Source organism: Vombatus ursinus, unplaced genomic scaffold (genome assembly GCF_900497805.2).
Source record: "Vombatus ursinus unplaced genomic scaffold, bare-nosed wombat genome assembly UNPS02014799.1, whole genome shotgun sequence".
Taxonomy (NCBI): Eukaryota; Metazoa; Chordata; class Mammalia; order Diprotodontia; family Vombatidae; genus Vombatus; species Vombatus ursinus.
The window spans coordinates 43,575,819-43,601,398 of record NW_020954577.1 but is presented as its reverse complement, the minus strand read 5'-3'; the positions used below and the strand labels follow the sequence as shown (position 1 = coordinate 43,601,398).

The 25,580-nt window shown below is 41.8% G+C and overlaps 1 protein-coding gene across 1 annotated transcript in view; it reads left to right on the top strand.

Annotated features, from left to right (window-relative positions):
• Positions 1–25,580, top strand: part of GADL1 (glutamate decarboxylase like 1) — a 166,738-nt gene that overhangs the window by 80,900 nt on the left and 60,258 nt on the right. Inside the window, exons 12-13 of the mRNA XM_027872500.1 lie at positions 5,215–5,266; positions 12,682–12,771. Of these exons, the coding sequence (XP_027728301.1) occupies positions 5,215–5,266; positions 12,682–12,771 (142 nt within the window). The remainder of the gene's footprint in view (positions 1–5,214; positions 5,267–12,681; positions 12,772–25,580) is intronic.

Below are 25,580 nucleotides of genomic sequence, written 5' to 3'. Positions count from 1 at the left end.
AGCACCTACCTTACATGGTCATTGTCCGAATCAAGTTAGGTAACGTATCTAAAGCGTTTTACAAGTCTCAAAGACATATACAGGGTGTCCCCCAAAGCCTTCACATGGTCCCATTCTATCTGCTCAACAATACTATGTATCAGGAGGGTCAGGAATTAATAATCCTATTTTACAGATGAGGAAAGTGAGCCTGAAGGACTTGCCCTGGGGCCACATGGCCTCTTAGAAGAAGTGCTAGGACTAGTACCCAGGTTTTCTGATTCTTTGCCCAAGACTTCTCCCCCTTACTCCTACGTGTTTCAGTGAGTATAGCGTGGGCTCTGTGACCTATGCATCAATTCTTGAAAAAGAATCTCCCCTTCTCCAAATGCAAATTCTAGCCAGCTACCTGCCTTAACCTTTCACGTAGCTGACATCTGACACCTCGTCCCTAAAATGGGCCAGAGACATGCCATGGTGCCAACCCAAAGGGCACAAACTCCTTTTTAGGAGTTTCTCTTCCCAGAGACATTAAATTACAAAGTCTTGGAAGGTGTGTCAGAGAGTTCTCCCTTTCAGTATTCTGTTTTTATTTTTAACCTACTCAGAAGGTTCATAGTCCCCCCTCCCAAATAAACCACAGGAACTTCTTCATTCTGGGGCCATCTTTTCTTCCGTCCCAGTGTGTCCATTTGCACACGTAGCCAAGTGGGTTATTCCTCTGGGTGAGGGCATCCTTAATCAATTGAAACTGCTGCCTGATGGTAGATAAAAGTAGTTTCCTTCCAGCATATTGTCTCAAGGTGAACAGGTTCCCAGGATACACAGTAGAGAGATCCACACTTTTGATAGCGAGGATTTACCTGGGCTCATTTCTAAGTGAAAGTGACATTGTTTCTTCAAGAACCAGAATTGCCTTAGCCAGGCAGCAGCTCAAGGAGAAGGCATATTCCACGTGGTGATTGCTTGGCAGCTTCAGCGGGCATTAGTGGCGTCATGTCATGAGCTGTCAGTTTCCCTGGGCACTGTGCCAGGCTCCTTAACTACTTGACCAGCTGTGTCTCCTTTCTTCCTGATAGGTTACAGTGGGGATTACGCAGACGCCTCAGGGATAATGTTTCAATGTTACTGAATTTAGACCTGGCTTAATTTGGGAGCTAGCATCTTGACCTTACGATTTAAGGGACACATTTCTTTCCACTGGCAATGTTTTACAATACTTAAATTGTGGGGTTTTTTTCTATGTGTATTCTTTGTGAAGGACAGTTCATGTGGCTTTGGACAAGACTAGGGGTACTTAACCTGAGATCTGTGAACATTTAAAAATATTCTGGTGACTGTATTTCAGTGACTGGCTTCCTGTGTTATTCGTAATTCCTTTGTAATAATAACAATAATAGTGTATTTTATTTTAAGCATTTAAAAGCATTGTTCTGAGAAGGGGTCCACAGGCTTTGCCAGACAACCAAGGGGGTCAGTGACACAAAACAGATTAAGAACCTCTGGACTAGACTGATCTACCCCATTCATTTCAATATAATAAATATTTAAGAAGTTTCTTGGTATGTACCATGCATGGCCCTAGACATCAGCAACACTAAGGCAAAAATAAAACTGTCCATGACCTCAAAAAGTTTACATTTTACTGGGAGAATGCCTGGTAAATGTTTGCAAGAGAAATCTTCCCTACTTATTTCAGGAAATATCTAATGTGTCCAGAATAGGAGCCCTAGATACTCTTTTGCTCAGCTCACTAGCAGGATTTAAAAAGAGCACATGAGTTAGACAGATGTCTGACTTCTCCATCCAAGACGTGAGGAAGGTGGGATACGCACAGGATGTGTGATTAAATGATCTGGGGCAGAGATGTCAAACACACAATTTAAGGGCACACACTCCTCAGGGCAGCCTGAACCTGATTAAAATGTAATCGGGAGGGACAACTAGGTGGCACAGTGAATAGAGCACCAGCCTTGGAGTCAAGAGGAACCTGAGTTCAAATCTGACCTCAGACACACAACACTCACTAGCCGTGTGACTCTGAGCAAGTCATTTAACTCCAATTGCCTCATGCCCAAAATAATCTAAATAAAAATACAAAAAAAAAAAAGAGAGAGAGACAACATTGAAATTTTAAACTAAGTCACTTTGTGACCACAGGGAACCTTATGTATGGTTTAGTGGTCACTTTCGATTTTACAAGCTTTAAAATGCTACATCACCATGAGCAATGATGACAATCATAGGTGGGGCCATAGTGCACAGAGTGCTGAACCGGGAGCCAGGAAGAAGTCCAAGAAGTTTCAAATACTCACTAGCTGTGTGATCCTAGGCAAGTCATTTAACCTCTGTTTGCCTTAGTTTTCTTGTCTGTAAAATGGGGCAAATAATAGCACTTACCTCACATGGGCTGTTGTGAGGATCAAAAGAGATAATAAATGTAAGGCTACATATAATGTCAATAATGTAATATATGGGAAATGCTCTATAAATTCTGGCTACTGACTACTTTCTAGCTCTCAATCCACTCCTACTGATTCCTAATATAGAGGTCATTCCTTAGCCCCTAGGCTACACTGATAGGTTCAAGATCATACAAATTAGAACTAGGAAGAACCTAGAAGATGAGTTAACCCAGTTCTCAGAGTCCATGTACAATGAGCTTTGAGAGCCACGAGGCTGAGCCATGAAGTAAAATGCTCCTATCGGGTATTACAATCCTCAGAGCTTGAAAGGACATTACAGGCCATACAACCTGACCCTCTCATTTTACAGATGAGAAAACTGAGGCACAGGTAAGGTTTGTTTGTGACTTTACCAGCTTCCACAGAGGGCAAATGGCAGAACCTGAATTCAGACTCAGGTCTTCTGATTCCAAATCATAGGATCGTAGATTTGGGACCGGAAGAGACCATCAGGTCTATTGAGGTGCAGAGAGGTTAAGTGACTTGATCAGGATCATACAACTAGTAAATATCTGAGGTGGATTTGAACCCAAGCCCTCCTGTGCCCACTGCTCATCGCACTCTTTCCATTGACTCAGTGATGCTGACTCAGTTTCAATGGGGAAAAGAATTCAGAACCCCACAGGTTGGAAAATACCACTCCTGCTTGATGCACGACCGAGAATAGCGCTTGCTGGGTTTCAGCAGGGGAAGAAAAACAAAAGCATTTTGCCACGTTTGCAGCTACCCATTGGGGAGGCTGGCCTGCTGCGGTATGTCTCAGCAATCAGGCTAAATGGGTATTCACCGTGGGGTGATTTTTAAAGCGGCACACTGAAGGATCATGGGCATCCATCTTTATATCAACCACAAACAACTCGGCAGCTCTCCTTGGTGCTGGCCCCCAGGGTCTCATTTATCTATTCCCTAGGCCCACAGTTTCCAACACCAGAATGCATTCTGTTCACTCACATGGAGACTGAGGGACTTATTGTTGCCAGTGAGGAAAAGATTAGGTGGGACACGGTGGGGCTTTGTGGCAGGAGCTGTGTTTCTATGGCTGGGGAGGGGCAGAAGCCTAGAGTAAATCACCCATGCAAAAGGCACCTATACCCAGGTGGATGTCTGTGTTGAATCATGCAAGCCCACATCTGGTGCACTGAAATTTGCAGGGTAGGCTGAATACAGATGGCAGATTTCAGAAGCCTGGAGTGGCTCAGGGCACACAAGGGTATCCTTTAATAAAATGATGAAGACTGGTGGGTGGGGGAGGGGAAGAGAAGCGTCAGAATGATTGTGGTCAGACTTGGGGAGCCAAGGCAATGGGAAAAGGCAAGGCCATTTCATGAAGTAACAGAAGGCAGGAAACTGTAGAAGACCCATAGAACATTGAGAGGGAACCTCAAAGGTCCTCTAGGCCAGAGATTCTTCATCTTTTCTGTGTATCATGGACCTCTCTGTCAGTCTGGTGATCCCTATGGACCCCCTTCTCAGAACAATGTTTTAAAAGAATAAAACAAAATACAGAAGATTACAAAAGAAACTAAAAGTTAATGAAAATAAAGATGTAATCTTGTTTCCCCATCCGAGGTCACCAGCCCCCTAAAATCTATCCACAGACCTGTGGACCCCAGGTTAAGAACTCTTGATCTATCCCTTTATTTTACAGATGCGAGAGGTGAAGTGATATCTACACGGCAAGCAACAGAACACAGTTTTGATCCAAATATTATTGCCCCATTTGGGGATGATTCTCCAGGATCCTCCCCTTAATCAATTAGTACTAATTGCCAACTGTCCCAGAATGATACTGAAAACAGAGCAGGGCTTTTCCATCCTGTCATTGAATTTTAGATCTGGAAAAGAATTTTGAGACCCATGAGTCAGCCCTTCTCATTTTACAGAGCTGGGGTGAGATTAGGAGATTTATCTGAGGTTCTCTGTCTAGTTAGTGACAACCTAGACTCAATTCTAGGTCTCCCAGTGGTATCAGGACTTCTTAAGTTCCAAGCTAGAACCTCAGCTATAGTTTCTGCTAAGTTGTCCAAAGCAGCTTGGAGTGGGGCCCAGGAATTTGGAACTGAAGCTATGGGGAGACAGAAGATGCTTGGCTGGTCCGTGGGTAGCATTGGGTGGATTCTTGGTATACAACATAAAGGTTTAGGGGTCAGGGTAGTGCCCCCAGATACACCAACTGTCTGGCAGTATAGAGTTGGACTCTCAATGGCCTGTCAGACCCCTTCTGGTTCTGAAATGATGATTCTGTGATCTAAGCTCCTACGACTTGGAAGAGTCCTGCCAGGTTTAATTTGCTAATTCGAATCTTGAACCCCGTTTATCTCCCTCACCCCTCTCCACCCAGGGGTGACCCAAATTGTCTTCCCCATTCTAACTTGGACAAAATTTCTACCTTCACTCACCTTCCAAGAAATCCAAGAATTGTTTAAGGTATATCAATGTATGTTTTCTAGAATAATGCATCTGTCCTCTGGAGAGGCAGTCTCATGTAGTGGATAGCGCTCTAGACTTCTAATCAGCAAGACCTACATTCACATCTTATCTCAGACACCAGCTGTTTGACAATAGGCAAGTCACTTAACATCTCTGGGCCTCAGTTTCATTATCTGCAAAATGGGATGGAATCAATGACCTCTGAGATTTCTTCTAGCTCTAAATCTAGGATGATGTGTACAGAGAAGACTCCATGATGACAATTGTATCCAGAGACTGAAATGTTCCTTCCTAGCTTTGGAGTCTCTCTTTCTGACGCAGTTGTGTTTTTTAATTACAGATACCTCGCGGAGGAAATTACGAAAAGAGAAGGATTCCGACTGCTTTTAGAGGTAAGTCAACACAGGCTTGTTGTGTTAGTGATTTTTGTCAATCAACAGGGATGAAGGTGGCAATTTTCTCATCTGTTATTCTTTGCTGGGGTTTTAGTTTGTGGGAATCAATCATTAGCTTAATTCAGGGAGTCCGTTATGTTAATTTACTCTATTCGTGAATACTTTTCCTCTTCGTAGGATCTGCTGAGAACCCACACATGCTTTTAAGCAGTGAAAATCATAGTGGTCATTAATAATTACCCAGGATTCTACAGAATAAATTATGACATGATGATATACAAATTGCTTATTGACTCCATGGTCTGCCCAAGCTATAAAAATATGGAAAAATCTGTTAGGATGCAAATCCTCAAGTGAATGGAAAATAATTCTTATTGTCCTTTTGCCTTTTAAAGGACTGAACTGCAAAATGGAGATTCTTTTGTTGGCTAAGTTTAACAAATAAATAACAGGGTACCTTTTTTGTGTCTCAACATGGGGAGGCAGCTGTGGAGTAGTGGAATAACCCTGGTCTCAGTGTCAGAAGCCCTGTACTGGGTGTTCTGTCTCTTCCAATGACTCACCACTTCCTCCAACCTCAGTTTCCATATGCACAAAATGGGAGCAATAACAATTGTGCTCTACCACAAATTGCTGGGAGGGAAACGCTGTATAAATGTGATGACATTAAGGTTTTTTTTGTTCCTGACCTGTGATTCCATCACTGTGAGTACCTCCCAGCATGGAAACTCCCCCTGCTGATGGTGATACGATGTAATGAAATTTGGCATCAGAGAACATGAGCTGAGATTCTGGCTCTGATATTTACTATTTATCTGACCATGAGCCAATCAGTTAACCCCTCTGGGACTCAGTTTCCTCATCCATCATCCAAAATGAAGGAGCCAAACTAGATAGCCTTCCAGCTCTAAATCTGTGAGCTCTATCCCAGATCAGCAGTTCCTCCATGACCAGAGTCTTAGAAAATTACCCAGGAGTCTCAGCAACCACAACAGCAGTGACAAGAAGAAGAGGTTAAATGACTTAATGACATGCACCCTTCAAAGTGAGCACATGACACAGGCACTCTCTTCCTCCCTCAAAACTAGGACTAGAAGCAGGGTCTACCTGCTACCTTTCCCTGTCTCTCAGCTATGACTACAATAATATATTCGTCACAATAATAAATTGAGTATACAAATTTTAACATTGTCCAATGGAATGTAAGCTCCTTGAGGGCAGGACTGCCTTATTTTGGTCTCTAGTATGCCCTATATCAAGAGGTGTGCTGGAGCTGGCTCCTCCAGGCTCGTGAGACACCACTGTTAAATTTTCATTTCCACCTCATCAGGCTTCCAGTCCTACAAATCAAGGACTGATTTGTTGGTTTGTTGATTGTCTAAGTTTATAAAATATGACTGAGAAAATGTTAATGATGCAGATTACACTTAAAAGTGTGACAGAAGTGCTTTTTTATTTTTCAGAGAACAGGTTATACTTTTACTAACACACCCCTTCCTTTACCTAGCCCTTTACATAAAGCAATAAAGTGGTTGTTGCATTCAGTGAAACTGAAGGTCAGGGTTCTAACTTGGTTCTCTAGTACTTGTGGGAAGTTTCGGTGTTTCAACTGGTATCCACAGTATAAAAAAGTCTCCTTCCTGGTGTGTTGAGTAGATTTTCACTGGATGGCTATGAGAGGCCATGGAGGGCGGGACCCTGCCTTGAATGCTTAGAATATTTTTTCCCTGTATTTTCCTATAGTAAAGTGGTCAGATAATATGAGTGGTTCCCTTTTCTCTGGGAAATACATTTGGTGTAACTGAAAGTTGTTTTTCTTAGGAAAAAGGCTAATAGCTGTAATAGTCACTGTTTTCTAGGTTATAGTTAAGGCTAAGGCTGACAATGTCAAGAGAAATATTGAAAACACTGTCTGGAGCTGCTCTCAATGTGGAGAGCAGAGTACTTGAATTTTTTTTCTCTTTTTACTGTCAGAAGCAAGAATAATGCATATTATCTTGACAGCAGAGGAAGTCATCATTTCAAAGGAAATGCTCATTATTCTCAGGTCCCTCAAAACCACATCATTAATTTTCTGTGTTCAATTTGAGATTCTGAGCAGATATCTTGGTAGGTGTTTTTGTTCTTACACTATCAGTCTCAGGCTTCTTTTTGAGCTCATGGTAGAGTCCTGGCTCTTTCCATTTGAGTTTTCTTTCTCCTTCTTTCTGTATTTGTAGGAATAACCCAATAGAATGTAAGCCATTCAAAGGCAGGAAATGTTTCCATTTTTTGTCTTTGAGTCCCCAACAAGCTAACATAGTGCCTGGCACATCATCACCATCATCATCATCATCATCATCATCACCATCATCATCACCATCATCATCATAGATTTTATAAAACACTTAAATGTTGGTGAAGTGCTTTACATTTATTATCTCATTGTATCCCCACAACAACTCTATAAGATAGGGGCTATTATTATCCCTATTTTACAGATTGGGAAACTGAGATTTAGAGAAGTAAAGTACACAGCTAATCAGGGCATGAAAATGGATTTGAATCTAGGTCCATCATTTGGTGAACTGTGCCATCTAGGTACCTTTAGACATATAATAAGCACTCGTTAAACACTTGTTGGTTAATTGATGCCAAGGAGATGACCTTCTGTTGTTGTTCAGTCATTTCAGTTGCGTCCAACTCTTTGTGTCCCCATTTTGGGGTTTTCTTGGCAAAGATGCTGGAGTAGTTTGCCATTTCCTTCACCAGCTCATTTTACAGATGAGAAAACTAGGCAAACAGGGTTAGGTGACTTGCCTAGGATCACACAACTGTTTAGTGTCTGAGGCTGGATTTGAACTCAGGTCTTCCTGACTCCAGGACATGTCACCTATTTACTGTGTCACCTAGCTGCCCTCGATTTATTTTACGTAGACATAAAAATATTGTTTCCTTCAATAGAATGTAAGCTCCCTGAGAGCAGAGACTATTTAATTTTTAATCTCTGGTGCTTAGCACAGTGCCTGGCACATAGTAGGTGCTTAACAAATGCATGTTGAATTAAATTAGAGCCTTTCTGTTAGAAGGACCTTAACTAGCATCTCTATAGTTAGAGGCAGGGTGTGTGCTTGGGACAGACACTAACCTTGGAATCAGAAGGACAGTTTTCAATCCTGCCTTGAGCTCACACTTAACTATGTGACTCTGGACAAATCACTTCGCCTTTCACTAGGACAAAAAGGATTGATAATACCCATAGACCCCATCTAGCAGTGTCCTTCAAAGGCTCAAATGAGATGAGGAACATGAAGCCTTCTGCAGATCTTAGCATGCCATAAAATGACAGTGATGGTGATGATGATGATGATGATGATGATGATGAAACTAAATACCAACTACCAATGTCACTTTGAGAAGAGGTGGGGCCAACAGGAAGGCTTAAATGTTGAGACAACTCTGTAATAACAGTGTAAAAAGAGTGTGTCAATTATTTGTCCATATGGCCTCTATGTCTTTGACCTGCCCTTCCAGCTTCCCCTATCCCTTTAACCCATTCATCAGTTAAATGGGTTAACGAGAACGGGCTGATAAGAACCAATTTGTGGACTGAGTCTTATTTTAACATCCGTTCCAATTCTCTTCAAGTCAATTCAGCATTTATTAATTATCTACTAGATGTGTTCTGAGTATCAGCAGCAGTATAAAGTTCAAGTAAGACAGAGCCCCTGCCATCAAGGTGCTTCAAGTCTAGACAAAAAGAGAAGGGAATACACAATGGTAATCTATCATGGTAATGAGTGTCTTAGACAGTAGTAGAACATAGTGCAATGTGAGGTCTGAATTTTGACTGTTCTCCATTACTCTGCTCAGGATTCCTGCTTCTGTTCCTTCCCCAGCCCTGGGCTACTCACTCTGGCTATTGGATTCCCATCTTCTCTGCATTCTTGAGATCTTGCATCTCAAGATCTAGACTTGATCTCATCCTGCCATTGTGAACTTCTGACAGCTGTCCCATGTCCCAGGGGGTGGCTCTGGCCACCTCATCCTCCCCATTTCCAGCACTTCAGATAGTATTACCCCTCCAAACCCAGTCAAGAATGAGCAATCTGTTCTAACCCCATCATTCCCTCTAAGTCAACACTCTTTAAATGATTTTGATCTAGTGGTCAATCCCCCTGACCTCCTCCTCACTCCCCAATAGACCATCATTGAGTCAACTCTCTTTTGAAAGACTTTACCAAATGCCTTTCTGGATACACTGGTATCTCTAGCATTGTCCTGCTCTAACAGCCTAGGAAGCCTGTAAAATAACTCCAGAAATAAAGTTAGTTTGTCAGGGTTTGTTCCTAGCAAACCCATGCTGGCTAAACCCGATAGATCATTTGCTTTGAAGCCTTTTAACGGGTCTGATGTTAGTTTCATCCCTTTTATATAGAACAGATATACTGTGTCTTATTTCTTCAAGGGGTCTGGACCTCTTTCATAGTTCTGAGAAGTCAGTCTGAATAGTATCTGAATGTTCCCAGTGTCTGAGGTGAGCCCAACAATACTTTATACTCCTTGAACTAAAGGTCTTATATGAAATGCGATGGACAAAGAAAGCCAAAATCATACATGCAGATAGAGGCTGTTAGAAGGTGCTTCTAGTGCCATGGATGGGGGAGGGGAGGTGTCATGCTATCTATGCCTGATAAAGCAAAGTCAAACCAAGAAGAGCCTGGAAGGCAATGGGTGTCTGGGGCAGGGTTTTCCCACAAGAAAGATTGGGGAATCAATACCAGGGACCTGGAGCCAGGAATCAGACACAGAGTGAACAAAAATGAGCAGGAATCTGAGGCAGGAACTGTTTAGTCACCTTAATTTGCACCTTATCTGGTCTGGCTATCCTTTGGTGCTGAAAGAATATGCAAATGTGATTGTTAAACCTTTGCTAGTGCATTCTATTGGCAAAAGGGAGAGGGGCCGTGGAACCAGAAAGCAACTAACACTGCTTTGGCTTTCTGAATGGGAAGGAAAATAGGTAATTCAAGACTGTTGGCCAGTGGATTTGATGTCAATTCCTGGTGGGAACAGAAAAATGTAGCAAGCGTAATTAAAGAAGCAATTTGCAAGGATTTAGAAAGGGATGAGGGGCCAGCATGGGTTCATTAAGAAGAGGGAACACCAGATCAGATCCTTTTCCCTTCCTGATAAATTTGTTCAACTGGGGCTGACGCAGCCTGACGAAATAGACAGCTAGCCTAGAAAGGACAAAGACTCAGGTTCATGTCTAGTGTCTGACACTTTGGCCGTATGGCAGTGGGCAAGTCTCTTAACTTCTGAAAGCTCCAGGCAACTCACTAAAACTATAAATTGCAGAAAAGGTCTTGACTTGTATTAATAGGAGGTTTTTTCTCTCTCTTAGGACTGTGTTTTTGCCTTTCTTTGTATCCCTAGCACTCAATTGGTCCTTGGTGGTGTTTAAACTTGTTGACTACCAATGACATCAGAAGTCCCCCCCCCCCCCGCCCCAGCTCTCTCTATCACTAATAGACTAGAAGGAAATGCTATGAACACAACATATCTGGAGGTCTGCAAGGCATCAACAGAATTTCTCCCTATTGGGATTGATCGGGCCTGAATGATTTTAGAGTTGGGTGCGTTTGGAGTTGATTGAGGCAGTGGAATGCTAAGGCATGGATTAATGTTGGCCTGAAGGGAGCTTTCTAGTGAAGCGAGCCCCAGGGCTCTGTCCTTGGCCTGGTTCTGTTCAGCATCTAAATCAATGATTTAGATTAAGGGATAGATGCGTGCTTATCAAACTTGCTGGTGACATGAAAGTGTAAGAGGGAAAACCAGTACATTGAATCGGGGGATTAAATCCCCCAAAGACTCCAATGGGTTAGCATAATAGACTGAAGCTAGCAAGATAAAATGAAAAAGGGAAAATGCAAAATCCCATATCTGAGGTTTTCTATTTTGGTTTTTGTTTTTCAATCAATAGACAAGTGTAGGATGAGAGAGATGTGACTGGAAAACAGTTCCTATAGGGGGAAACAAAAGACTTTTGGTTTTTAGTGGATGGTAAGCTTAATGTAAATGAGCAGTATGTGGACTTAGGCCAACTAGAATCTAAGCCCTGCTGTTTTCTGGGCCCATCAGAACACAGCTGGAGAATTCTTCTCAGTTCTGAGTGATGTATTGAAGGAAGGAAACTGACAAACTAGAATAGGTATGAAGGAGGTTGACCGGGATGGTCAAGGAACCAGGAACCATCCTTTTAGAAAAAGAGATCAATTAAAACACCTGGGAATATTTAGGCTGCAGGAAAGGAAAAAAAAACAAACTTGGAAAATAGGGAGCAGTATAGCAACTGACTAGACAAGCTCTGAAGTTCTTCTGAATCTGAGATTCTGAAATTCAAATCTTTATTTGGAAGTTTGTCGGCCAGAAGAGGAATTGGGTTTATCTTGATTAGGTACCAGAGCAGGACCAGAGAAAGAAATTTACTGGAAGGCCAGTTTGGATTCAATGTAAGAAACAACATCCTAAGACACCCATCCAAACGTGGAAAGGACTGCCATGACGAGTAGTAAGTTGCCTGTCACGGGATGTATTCAAGGAAACTGGCTGGCCACTTGGTGGGGAGGTTGTAGACAGGATCCATGCTTTGGGTAAGGTTTGTACTAGGTCACTTTTAAGGTTCCTTCCAAAGTCAGCAGCTTTGGTGAAGCTCAGCTGGTGCTGTACTGTTTTCTCCAGAATTATTTCATATTCCTCCCTTTCCCATCAAATTGGCCTCATAGCTACATCTCCTGACTCAGTCCTTACAGATAGTATATAAATGCTTCATTCATTCAGCTCCTAAGATCAAATATCTAGAACTGACAGGAGACCTGAAAGTTCATTGAATCTAACCTCCTCATTTTACAGATGAGGAAACTGAGGCTAGTACAGGTTAAGTGACTTAGCCATGGTGACACAGCTCTGGAGTTTTCCATTGATTCTAGTGTCCCTTTGGCTTGTCCTTCATAGTGTGTCCAGACTACAGTCGCATCCATACCAGATAAGTGTAAAAATTGGGGCAGCACTGTTTTCAGAAAGATTTCTGGCTTTTCTTTTGTAAGTGACTGAGGCAGGATTTGAACCCAGGTCTTCTGGACTTGAAGTCCACTGCTCTATCCACTTACTGCCCTGTATCATCTCCTTTCATAAATATTAGTTGAATTTAATTGAATTTACATGTAAAATGAGAATTTGGTTGCCAGAATTTTTAACTCGTCATTCTTTACAAACAAGAAATGTATCAAAAACAGCCTAGGAAAGCATGTTTTTTAAAATGGAGAGTCACATTTCTACCTTCTGTGGTGAAGTCTTGATAGGCATTGAGCACCGTGTGTAGATTTGCCCTCTAGGTTAATGGAAATGCTGTATCTTTTCTTCTTCCTCAGCCCGAGTTTGCTAACGTTTGCTTTTGGTTCATTCCGCCAAGTTTAAGGACGATGGAAGAAGGACCTGAGTTCTGGGCAAAGCTGAACCTGGTGAGTGAACTGAATTTTGTTCATTGCTAGGACTGATGATTCAGCAGTCACTGTGTGCTAGGCACCATAAATAAAGCTCCTTAAGACTTGGTCTTTGTCCTCAGGGGGCTTACATTCTAAGTATAGGAGACAATGACACAGATCCTCAGTCAGGGAGGAGGAGATTGTAGCTGCAAGAATGCTGAGGCATAACAAGCCATGCAGAATGAAGGAGGCAGTATAGGGCTGGGGGCTCATTTCATGGCTGTTCAGAAGCTCTCTTACAGTTTGCTTTCAGTTTAAATTTTTCTCTCTTTCCTAATATTCTAAGGGAGAAAATTGGGCAGGGGGAGCCCAAAGTACATGCTTCTGCAACACGTGATGAAGGCATTGGTGGCAAATAGAAAAGAGATCATGAACACTCAGGTGCATTAGGGTTCAGAGGGCCTGACATTGTAGATCAAGCATTCCCCAGTAAGTTATTACAGTGTACCATTTGGTCTTGAAGACTTGCCTAAGTCAGTCTCTGTGCTATGGGCTCTTCCTTCCCTCTTCCCCTACTCCTGGGGACTCCTAGTGGTAAAGTGAGAGAGTGTCTGGCAGCTTTCTGTCCCTCCTGCCCCTACTCATCAGTGCTCTACCCCTACCCACTGATCTTCTTAAATCTTTGGGGAAGTCTAAAATTGTTCCTTATTGAGAAAAGATTGGGTTCCTCATCTGCCGGTCCTTTTGAGAGAGGGGAGAAAGGCCCCCAGTGATAGCACTAAAGGGAGGAAGTTAGGAGGGAAAAGGCATTGGCTTCCTTCTCAAGCAAGGGCTGGATGTGCACTCTTTGAGAATGTCATGGAGGGCTGTCTGTTCAGGTGAGGGTTGATCTACATTAATGCTGTGTCTCCTTCAACTCTGAGATTCTCTGATTGTAATATCTAGGCTTTAAGATTTACACAGCTCGTTACACATATACTATCTCATTTGAGCCCTACAACAATCCTGTGAGGTAGGAGCTATTGTTATTCCCATTTTACAGATGAGGAACTAAGGCTGAGAGAGATCATCACAAGGCTGGTAAGTGCATTGGGCAAGTTGTGAACTTGGGTCTTCTTGACTCCCAAGTCCTGCACTCTGTGCGCTATGGCACCACCTAGTGGTCTACTGTGATCTTTGCGGCAGTCTTCCCTGGTCACAACATATTGGCTATATTCACTGATAGCCCCATTAGCAGTGCCATATTTTACTCTGAAAATGTTACTCAAATTTGAAAGTTTATCATTGTCATTATTTATACATGACTAATTAAGCTTCTTTCGCTTTAATATAATGGGCTTGGACATTATACAAATACTCTTCTTACTATCAAAACTGGTGGCAGATGGTGAAGCCAAGGAACGCTGAATGGTGTTCACTGCGTCCGTGTCTAGACAGATCGTTCATTACCTATTTCAGGCACTTAACGCTGTCCTTGGGAGTTGTCTTGCATTATCGTCAGATAATGTAGGCAGAGAAGTGCTTAAGAATACATTTCTGATGGTAAGCAACCCATAAAAAGAAGTCGGAATGGGAGGAAGGGAGAATTTAATCGTGATCTTTCTGCTAACATTTTTCATTTTGATGGAAAGCTACTGACATTTCATGGGGGATGGGGGTGTAAATACTTTGAGCTAAGAGAAAAACCACTCCCTTTTTTTTTTTTTACTAAGTGATATTCTACTGTTAAGAAGAGTTAGAATCTAATCAAAAGAAGTAGAGGTTGTGACATAAATGCTTTTTAAAAAATAAGCAAGCCTGCCAAGAAATAATCTTGGATATTTCCATTCTCTTTGTTAGACCTGTGATTTCACTGATATAAGGAAATCTCTGATGAGGAAACTCCCTCTACGCCTGCTGGTTGCTACTTTCTCTGAAGTTTATAATCTTAGAGAGTTGCCCAGAGCAGTGGTGTAAACTCAAATAGAAAAAGGAGCACTAAACTGTACTTAGGAATCCCTGTGGACAGCATATTGACTTAGAAAACTGCATATTAACATTATCTATGTCCTATTGCGTTTGTTATTTATTTTGTTAAATATTTCCCAATTACTTGGGCTAGACTAGGATTAATGCTGTGACTTGCCCAGGATCACGAAGCCAGTCTGTGGAGCCAGGCTCCAAGACCGGCTTTCTATTCCCTACTTCACATTGTCTCTTGTAGAGGACTTACACATAATAAAAATATAGAATAAGACACCTATTAAAAGCAAATGTTGCTTAGTACTCCATGAGATTTTCTTATTTTCAACCAGAACCTTAAAAAAAACAGATTAAAAACCATTGATCCAAAAACCACTGATTAAGAGAATGATGTTTTAGGAACTTGATGCACTGTTTGACATACTCTTGTATCCCAAGTATTTGCCCAGCTGAGATCCTACACCAGATGATGGCACAGTGGGTAAAATGTTAGAATCTGGAGTCAGGAAGACTTGAGTTCAAATCCAGCCTCAAGAACTCACTAGCTGTGTTACCCTGGGTAAGTCATTTAACCAATGTCTGCCTCATCTGTAAAATGGGGATGAAAATAGCACCTAACAGGGTTATTGTGAGGATCAAATGAGATAGTATGTGTAAAGTGCTTTATGAGCCTTAAAAAGAAATGCTCAATAACCCACTAAAGTTCTTCATCTTGTCATCTGGGAAATATTTGTCTTCTCTTTAAAACCTTGGTTCCCTATTTCTTCTTCCAATACCATTCATTCATTCAACAGCCATTTACTAAGCACTATTATCAATGACGGGCTGTACTGAACTCTGTATGGGAGATTCAGAGATGAAGACACACAATCTTTGGTCTCAAGGAGCTGACAGACCAGTAAGGAAGATGAGATATATATGGGAATAGATACAGGGCATCCCCAAAGTCTGAGTACAGTTTTAAGCTATGATAGCTATATTAAAATGATTTTAATATAGCTGTATGTTTTACATATAGCTATATTAAAGCTTTAGTAGCTGAAAACTACTCAGACTTTTGGGACACTGTAAACTACAAGATAGGATCTGATTGGTGACAGAAGTAAGGTACGAAGTCCCACAGAAGTGCAAAGTGGGAAAAGGCTAGAGTTCCATTTAATTCAATTTAACAAATAGTTATTAAGTAATTATCTGTGGATCAAACACCCTACTAGGCATTGAGGATATATACATATAAATGAAGTGGTCCCTGCCTTCAAGGAGATGAGGAGAGAGAACATTCCAGTCACTGAGGAATGGAGGCAGAAGGTGGAATGTAGTGGGCTTTAGGAATATCAATATGACAGTTGTATAGAATAAGGACTGAAAAAGGGAAATGGAAGACAGGAGACCATGTAAGAGGATGTTGCATTGGTCTAGATGAGGGCCTGAGCCGGGGTGGTGGCCATGTGAATGGAGAGAAGGGGATGGATATAAGAGAGAGTCAATGAGACATGGTAACCAACTGGATGGCAGGCAGGTGGAAGAGGGTTAGGAAATATTTGAGAAAACTACAAGGTTTCAAGTCTGGGAGCCTATGGGAAAGTGATATCTTCAAAGTGGTTTTGTGGAGGAAGACAATGAGTTCTGTTTCCACATGTTAAATTTGAGATGTCTACGGGACATACAGTTGAAGATATTTAACATATTGTTGCTTTGACTTCCCTTTATGTTTTGTCTTACCTTATTAGAATGTAAACTTGTTGATAGTAAGCACCATCTTGTTTTCCTATGTTTTGTATCCCAATGCTTAGCATAGTGCCTTAGCACATAGTAAGTGTTTAATAGTTACTCTGTCTAGATTTGGGATTTATATGCATACAGATGATAATTGAACTCGAGTTCAAATCTAATCTCAGACACTTCCTAGCTGTGTGACCCTGGGCAAGTGACTTCACCTTGTTTGCCTCAGTTTCCTCATCTATAAAATGAGATAGGGAAGGAAATGGCAAACCACTCCCATATCTTTGCCAAGAAAACCTTATGGCCAGTATTGGCATAGTATGGTCTACAGGTCCACATGATTGAAATGACTGAACAACAACAATGAATCTCCAAAGAGGGAAGGGAGGGGGCATCTTTGTAAGAGGCTAGAGGAAAGGAGAGGTCTGGAACAGCCACTGTGAGGAGTGTGGGGGTGCCATTGACATGTTTATTGATACTTGAACGAAGGCAAAGATGGCATGGTTTTCAAAGTTGCACAAGACACAAGGCTGAGAGGGAGAGATAATGTACTAAATGCCAGAGCCAGGAACCAAAGAAGTCTTGATAGTCTAGAGAATTTGGGTTGAATCTAATAATATGAAATATAATGGGGATGTATGCAAAGTCTTGTGCTTGGATACAGATCCGAATTTCCAAGAAAATAATTGAGAAGGCTTGGCTAGTGCCTATCTTGTTTGAAAAAACTCTGTGGTTTTTAGGGGAATTCAAGCACCATATGAGTCAAAAATGCAAGATGGTAACCAAGGAAGCTAAAAATAATTAATAATTTTAATAAAAATAATAATTTAATAATAAAGTTTGGAGAGACTTCTTGGTACAGAGGATAGAGAGCTGGACTCAGAGTGAGGAGCCTCCAATACCACCCCTGACACACACTGTGTTGTTTTTGAATCATTTCAGTCATGTCTGACTCTCTGTGACCCCTTTTGGGGTTTTCTTGGCAAAGATAAGGGAGCGGTTTGCCATTTCCTTCCCTAGCTCGTTTTACAGATCAGGAAACTGAGGCAAACAAAGTGAAGTGACTTGCCCAGGGTCAGAATGTGACTTCTCAAGTCTCTGAGAAACTCCCTAAGACTACAAGTTGGAGAGAAGGTGTCAGCCTTCATTGGTAGGGGGAGTATCCTCATTCAGGCATTCTCTGTATCGATGAAGTCACAGATACAGTCCAAATTAAGAGAGTGGTGTCCAGGACCAGGATGCTGCTCATTTCACTGTACTTGGACTTGGTCAGACCAAATCCGGAGGACTGTGTTTTAGTTCTGGGTCCTGCGTTTTAGGTAGATGCATTGATAGGTTAGGGAGCACCTAGAACAAGGCAGCTAGGTGGTGCCATTGTGCACAGAGCGCCAGGCCTGGAATCAGGAGGACTCATCTTTGGGAGTTCAAATCCAGCCTGTCACACTTACTAAGCTATGTGACCCTGGGCAAGTCACTTAACTTTGTTTTCCTCAGTTTCCTCATCTGCAAAATGATCTGGAGAAGGAAATGGCAAACTATTCCAGTATCTTTGCCAAGAAAACACAACTGAAATGACTAAACAATAGCAAAGAACAAAGTAACAAGAATGATAAAGGGCCTTGAGATAATTGTGGTAGCAGCAGCAACAGTTAACATTTATATGATGCTTTAAGTTATGCAAAGTGCTGTACATATGTTATCTTATTGGATCCTCAAAAAAGCCCTGGGAGGTAGGTGCTATTATTATCCTCATTTTACAGATGAGGCAGAGATTAAGTGACTTGCCCAGGGTCATACAGCTAGTAAATGTCTGAGTCTGGATTTGAACTCAGGCCTTCCTGACGCCAAATCTAGCATTTTTACCTGCTGTACCACCTAAGGATCAGTTGAAGGAACTGGGCACATTTAGGTTGGAGAAAAGAAGATTTAATGGGAGCTTGCCAATTGTCTCCATGCATTTGAAAGACTGATACATCAAGGAAGGGAAAAGAATTTGTTTAGCTTCATGGAACAGAACTAGGGGCAAAGGTTTAGACTTACTGTCAGGAAAAATTTCCTCAAGGTTAGTATTAGCCAAAAGTGAAATAGGTGGCTTGGGGTGATGGTGAGTTAGCCCAGATGCCCACTTCTGGGGGAAGCTGTCAGTGGAATCTTGATGAGGTGCAGGTGTGACATTGGGGCCAGCGCTGAGTGTCTATGATTCTGTGAAGATTGTGATACTGTGTGGCATCCAGTAGGGAACAGAGGTGAAGAAAAAAACCCCAAAACTGGGGTCCTAGCTGATTTCTCTCACCCTCTCCGCCTTGTCTTGTGCAACTTTGAAAACCATGCCATCTTTGCCTTCATTCAAGTATCAATAAACATGTTAATTGCACCTGACACTCCTAACAGTGACTGTTGCAGATCTCTCCTCCCCTCTAGCGTCTTATAGAGATGCCGCTCTCCCTTCTCTCTTTGGAGATTCATTGCTGTTGCTCGGTCATTTCAGTCATGCCCGACTCTTAGTGACCCTGTGGACCATAGCATGAGGTTTTCTTGGCAGAGATATTGGAGTGATTTGTCATTTCCTTGCCCAGCTCATTTTACAGATGAGGAAACTGAGGCAAACAGGGTCAAGTGGCTTGCCCTATGCCATTGAATTTAGACTGCATATATTTTTTACCAGAAAAAGTCCATTCCTTACTAAATACACCAAACCTGCTGGCTGGTTGTTTTTTGTTTTTGGTTTTTTTTTTTCAAACAAGACCAACAAAATATGAGTTGTTTTTAGCTTACATATTTTTTTTCTTAACACTTCGTAAATGTATGTATATGTGTACATAGGCGTGTGCTTTTGTGTGTGTCTATACATACATGCACGTATATGTGATGGAGATTTATTGCTGCAGTTTATGTCAATGGTGTTCTTTCCCAGCCTATGAGAGCACATGCATGTGATTTACAGCCTGGAGCCTGCAAAAATACCCTTGAAATTTATTTGGGGGTTTATCTTGGATTGAGGAACTCAAAGAAATAAATAAACTGAAAGAACACTTTGGCTCTCTGATGTAGATTCGTGTCTTGGAGAGCTGTCAGCTCCTGTAACCCGCAGTATAATGAATGCTGTTGGTGACCGTGGGCAAGACAAGAGAGGGGAATTCATCTCCCACTGTGTGGAGGGAGGTGGCACCAGGGGCCTCTTGAGAATACTCAGAAAATATGTTGGGTTTGGGTATTCAACACTGATCAGCCATGTGACAATCACATGTATTGTTCTGTTCCTTCCCTACCAGCCCCGTGCCCCAACCACTAATTACATCCTTGCTTCTAAAAACAAACTTATAAAGCCCAATTCTTCCAATCTGGCTTAATTCAATTTAGCAATTTATTATGCACTTACTACGTGCCAGGAACTGTGCTAGAATTTAGGGATATTAAGATGATGTTGATGACGGAGGAGGAGGAGGAGGAAAACAGCATTTCTTAAGCACTTTATGGTTTGCGAAGTGCTTTACCAATATTATCTCACTTGATCCTCACAACCACTCTGTAATTTAAGTGATATTATTATCCCCATCTAACAGTTGGAAAAATGGAAGTGGAGAGTTTTAGTGAATTGCCCAGCGCCATTCAAGCAGCTAGGAAGTGTCTGAGGCGGTTTATGAACTCGGAGCTCCCTGAGTCCCAGCCCAGCTCTCCATCGACCTCGCTGCCTCATTAGAGGCAATGCCTGCTCTTGAGGAGGTGGTGGTGGTTGTGCCTGCTGCTGCTGCCGCCACTGCTGTTGTTATTGTTGTTTAATTATGTCTGACTCTTCGTGGCCCCATCTTGGGTTTTCTCAGCACAAATACTGGAGCGGTTTGCCATTTCTTTCTCTGGCTCATTTTTCAGATGGCTAGGGAGCCATCTGATGGATACGTTGTAGAGGGATTATTCTGGACCGGAAGGCCTTTGAGGTCCCTTTCTGTATCGCTATGTCTCTCCTTCTGTCTCTGAGATTCTATTGCATATTTGGTCTATAAATGGGTTCAAGTTGTTTATTTCGGTACTATAAGAGATGGTGTGCTGGGCAGAGAGCAGACTTCACACTGAGGAATGCCAGCATCTGTGCAGTGACTCTTTAGCTTTGGGGTCCATATTTTGTGACTCGCTTTAGGCTAGCATGGATACTTCTGCTCTGAAGCCCTTTCATACAATTCTTTCCTTGCTAACAGTTTCCTTGTCCCAGTTGGGGAATTTCTGGGTTAATGGTTACAAACAGTTTAGTAACATGTAAATTCCATATTGTTTTCCAGAAGAGCGGAACCAACTCACTTGTCCACTACACCCCTCTTCCTACCACCCCCAACTGTCCTCATGCTTCAGTTTGGTTCTAAGACCCCTACTCACTCTACAATCTCTCCATCAGAGAGCACTTCCATTGTCATAGTTTTAAGTATTATCCTTGGGTGAAGAAAGCCTAACTGTATATATTTCTCTTATCTCTCACCAGGGTTTCAGTCTTGTATTTCCAACTGACTTGTGCCCACTTCCATTTGGATGTCCTATTTCTACCTTAAATTCAGTATTTCCCAGAACAAATTAATTAATCCCCACCACCACCAGCCTCCCTTTCCTTATGCTCTTCTTTCTACTGATAGTAGCGTTGTCCTTGAGTTACACATCTTGATGTCAACTTTGTTACTCCCACTCAGAGGCAGTCAAATGTCACAGCGAACAGAACAATTGCCCTGGAGTCAGGAGGACCCGAGTTCAAATGCCTCAGATACTTACTAGCCACATGACCCTGGGGAAGTGAAGGTGAAGAGGGAGGGCATTCCAGGCTCAGAGGCAGCCGGTACAAAGCATGGAGCCTGGACGTAGAGTGTGGTACATGAGAAATAGAAAGAAAGGGCAGCCAAAGGTCTCCAGGCCAACTCAGACACATCTGAACAAAAATCCCTGCTGCAAGGTGCCAGTCCTTTGCTTGAGAACTTCCAATGAGGTGGGATCCTACTACCTGCTATTGTATTCCATTCTCTTGCCCCTCGAGGCTTCTGTGGTCGAAAAGAGGGAATTAGTCAATGACTTAGAGAACTATAAAACATGATGTTGTATAAAGACATTGTTCTTACATTCTATGGTTCCTTCCCCCATTGGGCTTGCCATTGCAATTACCGTTGGAAAATCAGCAGTATCCATCTTAGGTGCCAATTCACTCCATTTCTGATTGGCTGTCAGGAATGAATATAAGTCAACAAAACAATGACTTCCAGTACTGCCCTTTCTTATCCTTCCCTCTTTCTCTTCTTTTTAAAGTACTCTCATTTTTTACCTAGGTTCACTCTGCTAAGTCCTTACCACATTGTATACTGAGGTTGTTACCATACCAGAGAGTGGCTCTCTGATGGCTTTCAACACGGCAGCCGAGTTTTCTTCTCCTCCTGACAAACTGGCCCTCTAAAACTCATGGGATCCTTTTTGTTCATTCTGAGGCTGAATCATAGTCACCAAAATGGAGTACAGTAGAGGGGGAGAGAAGGAGAGAGAGACAAAGATAGAGAGATAGAAAAGGGATACAAGAGAGAGATAGAGAGATAGAAAAGGGAGGAAAGAGAGAGAAAGAGAGAGAGAGAGAGAGACAAAGATAGAGAAATAGAAAAGGGAGGAGGGAGAGAGAGGAGAGAAAAGAGAGAAGAGAGAGAGAAAGAAAGAGAAGGAGATAGAAAAAAGAGGGAGGGAGAGAGAGAGACAAAGAGAGAAATAGAAAAGGGAGGGGGGAGAGAGAGGAGAGAAAAGAGAGAAGAGAGAGAGAGAAAGAAAGAGAAGGAGATAGAAAAAGGAGGGAGGAAGAGAGAGGGAGGGAGAGAGAGAGAGAGAGAGAGAGAGAGAGAGAGAGAGAGAGAGAGAGGATAAGTCAGGAAACTAAAGAAACAAAGAATCTAATTGAGGATTCCATTAGTTTGTTCTGCCCTACCATTATTCAGTGTTCTGATGCATAAGATTTTCTTCTTTTCCGTTGGCATTTCATGAGTAGGTCTGTATTATTCCCCTATAATTTACACTCTTGAAGTAATTAACAATCTGTCTGCCAAGGTTTAAACATGGTCACTTCTGCTTTTTTATATTTTTTTATTTTATTTTTTTGCTGACCTGCAGATTTGTGACTAATGCTGGTCATTTATAAGAACAGGCTCTTTTCTTTTCAACAGTAGGGAAAGAATAAATCTCATTGAACCTACTTGATGGGCTTGTTGTTTTATTATATATTCAGCAGTATAACTTGAAGCGATATTCTAAATATCTTTGGGGAAAATTTAGTGCTGTTCATGAAAGGTGCCTGATTAACAGTGCTGGGTCCCAAAGCTGCACGATCCAGGTTGTGCAGGTTATTTTACTCAAGTCTGCCTGCCCTGCCTACTTCACACATGGCTGCCTATATTCTGGGGCACGACTTTCTTGGCCATTCTTATCCATGCCCAATGCTTATCCCCTTCCTCCATCTTTTAACAAGGATAATGGCTGACATCTTTGCTGCCTTTTAAGGTTTACAAAGCTCTTGTATGCATTATCTCACTTAATCATCACAGTAGTCTGGTGAGGTAAGGATTTCAGGGATTATGATCCCCCATTTTACAGGTGAGGAAACTGAGGCTCAGAGAGGTTCAGAGATTTGCCTAAGATCATACAGCTAGTAATTGTCGGAGATTTAAATCCATGCATCTTCTCATTCTTAGTCTTGTACTTTGTATTTTTATTCTGTGCAGGCTTTCTGTGTTGCTTGTAAACATGGATATGCTATTATGCCTGACTGTATACCTAGCAAGAATGGAGTATTTGGCTGCCCAAGTTCAAACACAAGCTAGGAACCATCCAGTTATACATGGTTGCAGTAGCATTTTTGAATCTTCTAGGGGCAACTGGCCCCAATGAAAAGTATTTGATTAAAACAAATGTGTGTAATAAAACATACCTTTTCTTTCCTTGTGATTTACAAAGTATTGGTACATTGCAGGAGAATTCCATTTCCTAGGGAAAAGGTATGTTGACAGAGAAGGTTAGTGTACTTTTGACTAAAAAGTATTCCAGATTGGAGGCAAGAGGGTTACCTCCATTTGGATGGTACATAAGACACTACACACCTGGTGTATTTTCCCAGTGAATTTTCTATGTTCTGCAACAGTCCATTCTCCCAATCCAATGGAGTTTTAGATAGAAAGATTTTTTTTAAAAGATGTCACATTAGGCAAAGATATTTCGAAATACCATGCTTTGAAAGCTCTGATGGATTAGTAGTCTCACTGGTATGGACACTCCCAATAACACGTCAATCTATCCACATCGTCTTCTCTGCAATTCCTGTCCATATCATTCCATAACCCTACCCCAACCTCCAAGACTCTCCCCCAGCATGTTACAAGCCTGTATTTTAAATAGTAGCATTTAGGCTACTGTGTTGTCCCCCTTTTTATTTTTTGAGATTGTATCCTCATACTGACTTTTCTTATCCTTTTATTGACTGCAAGGGCTACTCCATTTCTTCTAAGGGATTCTTGCCCACAGTGGGATATGTAGTGATCACCTGATTTAAATTCATCCTTTCCCATCCATTTAAGTTCACTGACACTCAAGATGTCAATGTCTAAACTTTCCATCCCCTGTTTGACCATATCCAGCTTACGTTAGTTCATAGATCTTATATTCCAGGTTCCTATGCAATATTGATCCTTACAGCATCCAACTTTCCTTTCATCACCAGACACATCTGCAATTAGATTTTGTCCCAAATGCTTCATTAGTATTGGAGCTACTTGTATATGTCTTCCACTCTTCACCAGTAATGTATTGGACCTGAGCAGTTCATCTTTCAATGTTACCTCTCTTATCCTTTTAATACTGTCCATTGGCTTTTTTGGACAAAGATACTAGAGTGGTTTGCCCTTTCCTTCTCCAGTGGATCACCTTTCATCAGAACTCTCCGCTATGACCTGTCTATCTTGGGTAACCCTGTATAGCATAGCTCATTTTTGGTCCAGAACTTGGTCCCATCATTTCCTGGCAAATGAAGGGACAAGACATAGAAGCAATGTCAGATTTTATGTTCTTGAGCTCAAAGATCACTGTAGACAGTGACTGCAGTCATGAAATTAAAAGATGCTTGCTCCTTGGAAGGAAGGTTCCTTGGAAACCAAATCTAGACAGCACACTAAAAAGCAGAGTTATCATCTTGCTGACAAAAGACTACATAGTCAAAGCTATGGTTTTTCCAGTAGCAATGTATGGTTGTGAGAGCTGGACTATAAGGAAAATCGTGCACCACAGAATCAATGCTTTCAAATTGTGCTGGGAAAGACTTTTGAGAGTCCCTTGGACAGTAAGGAGATCAGATCAGTCAATACCTCAAGAAAGTAATTCAGACTATTCATTGGAAGGACAAATACTGAAGCTGAAGCTTAAATGATTTGGCCACATAATGAGAAGACAGGACTTATTGGAAAAGACCCTGATGCTGGGAAAGATTGAAGACAAAAGGAAAAGGGGATAACAGAGGATGAGATGGATAGAGTGTCATGGAAACAATGAACATGAGCTTGGACAGACGTCGAGAGATAGTGGAGTACAGAAGGGCCTGGTGTGCTCTGGTCCATGGGGTCACGAAGAGTCAGATACAGCTGAGCAACTAAACCACAACACCCTTTTTAATATGACACAACTGGCCAGCATCCTTTCCCTGAATCACGTGTCCCTACTCATAGCTTTAATGCCATTTTCCTGCATACAGCTAATCATTGGTAGCTCTGCAATTTACTACCTCTGTGACCTTGGGCAAGTCAATATGGAGATTGAACTAAATCACTTCTTACATCTCTTCCACCTCTAAAATTCTATGATCTTGTGATCTTATAACTATTAATTAGTCATAATTAGTCATAATCTTAGCTTGGTTGACCATCTCAAATGTCCAATGTTCTTTCTCTCCCTCCTTCCTTCTTTCCTTCTCTCTCTCTATTCCTTTTCTTTCTCCTTCCTTCCTTTCTTCTCTCCCCTCTTTCTTCCTTTTTTTCCTTCCTTTCCTCCCTTCCTTTCCTCTTTCCTTCTCTCCTTCCCTCTCTCCCTCCCTCCTTTCTTCCTTCCTTCTTTCTTTCTTTCTTTCTGTCTTTCTTTCTTTCTTTCTTTCTTTCTTTCTTTCTTTCTTTCTTTCT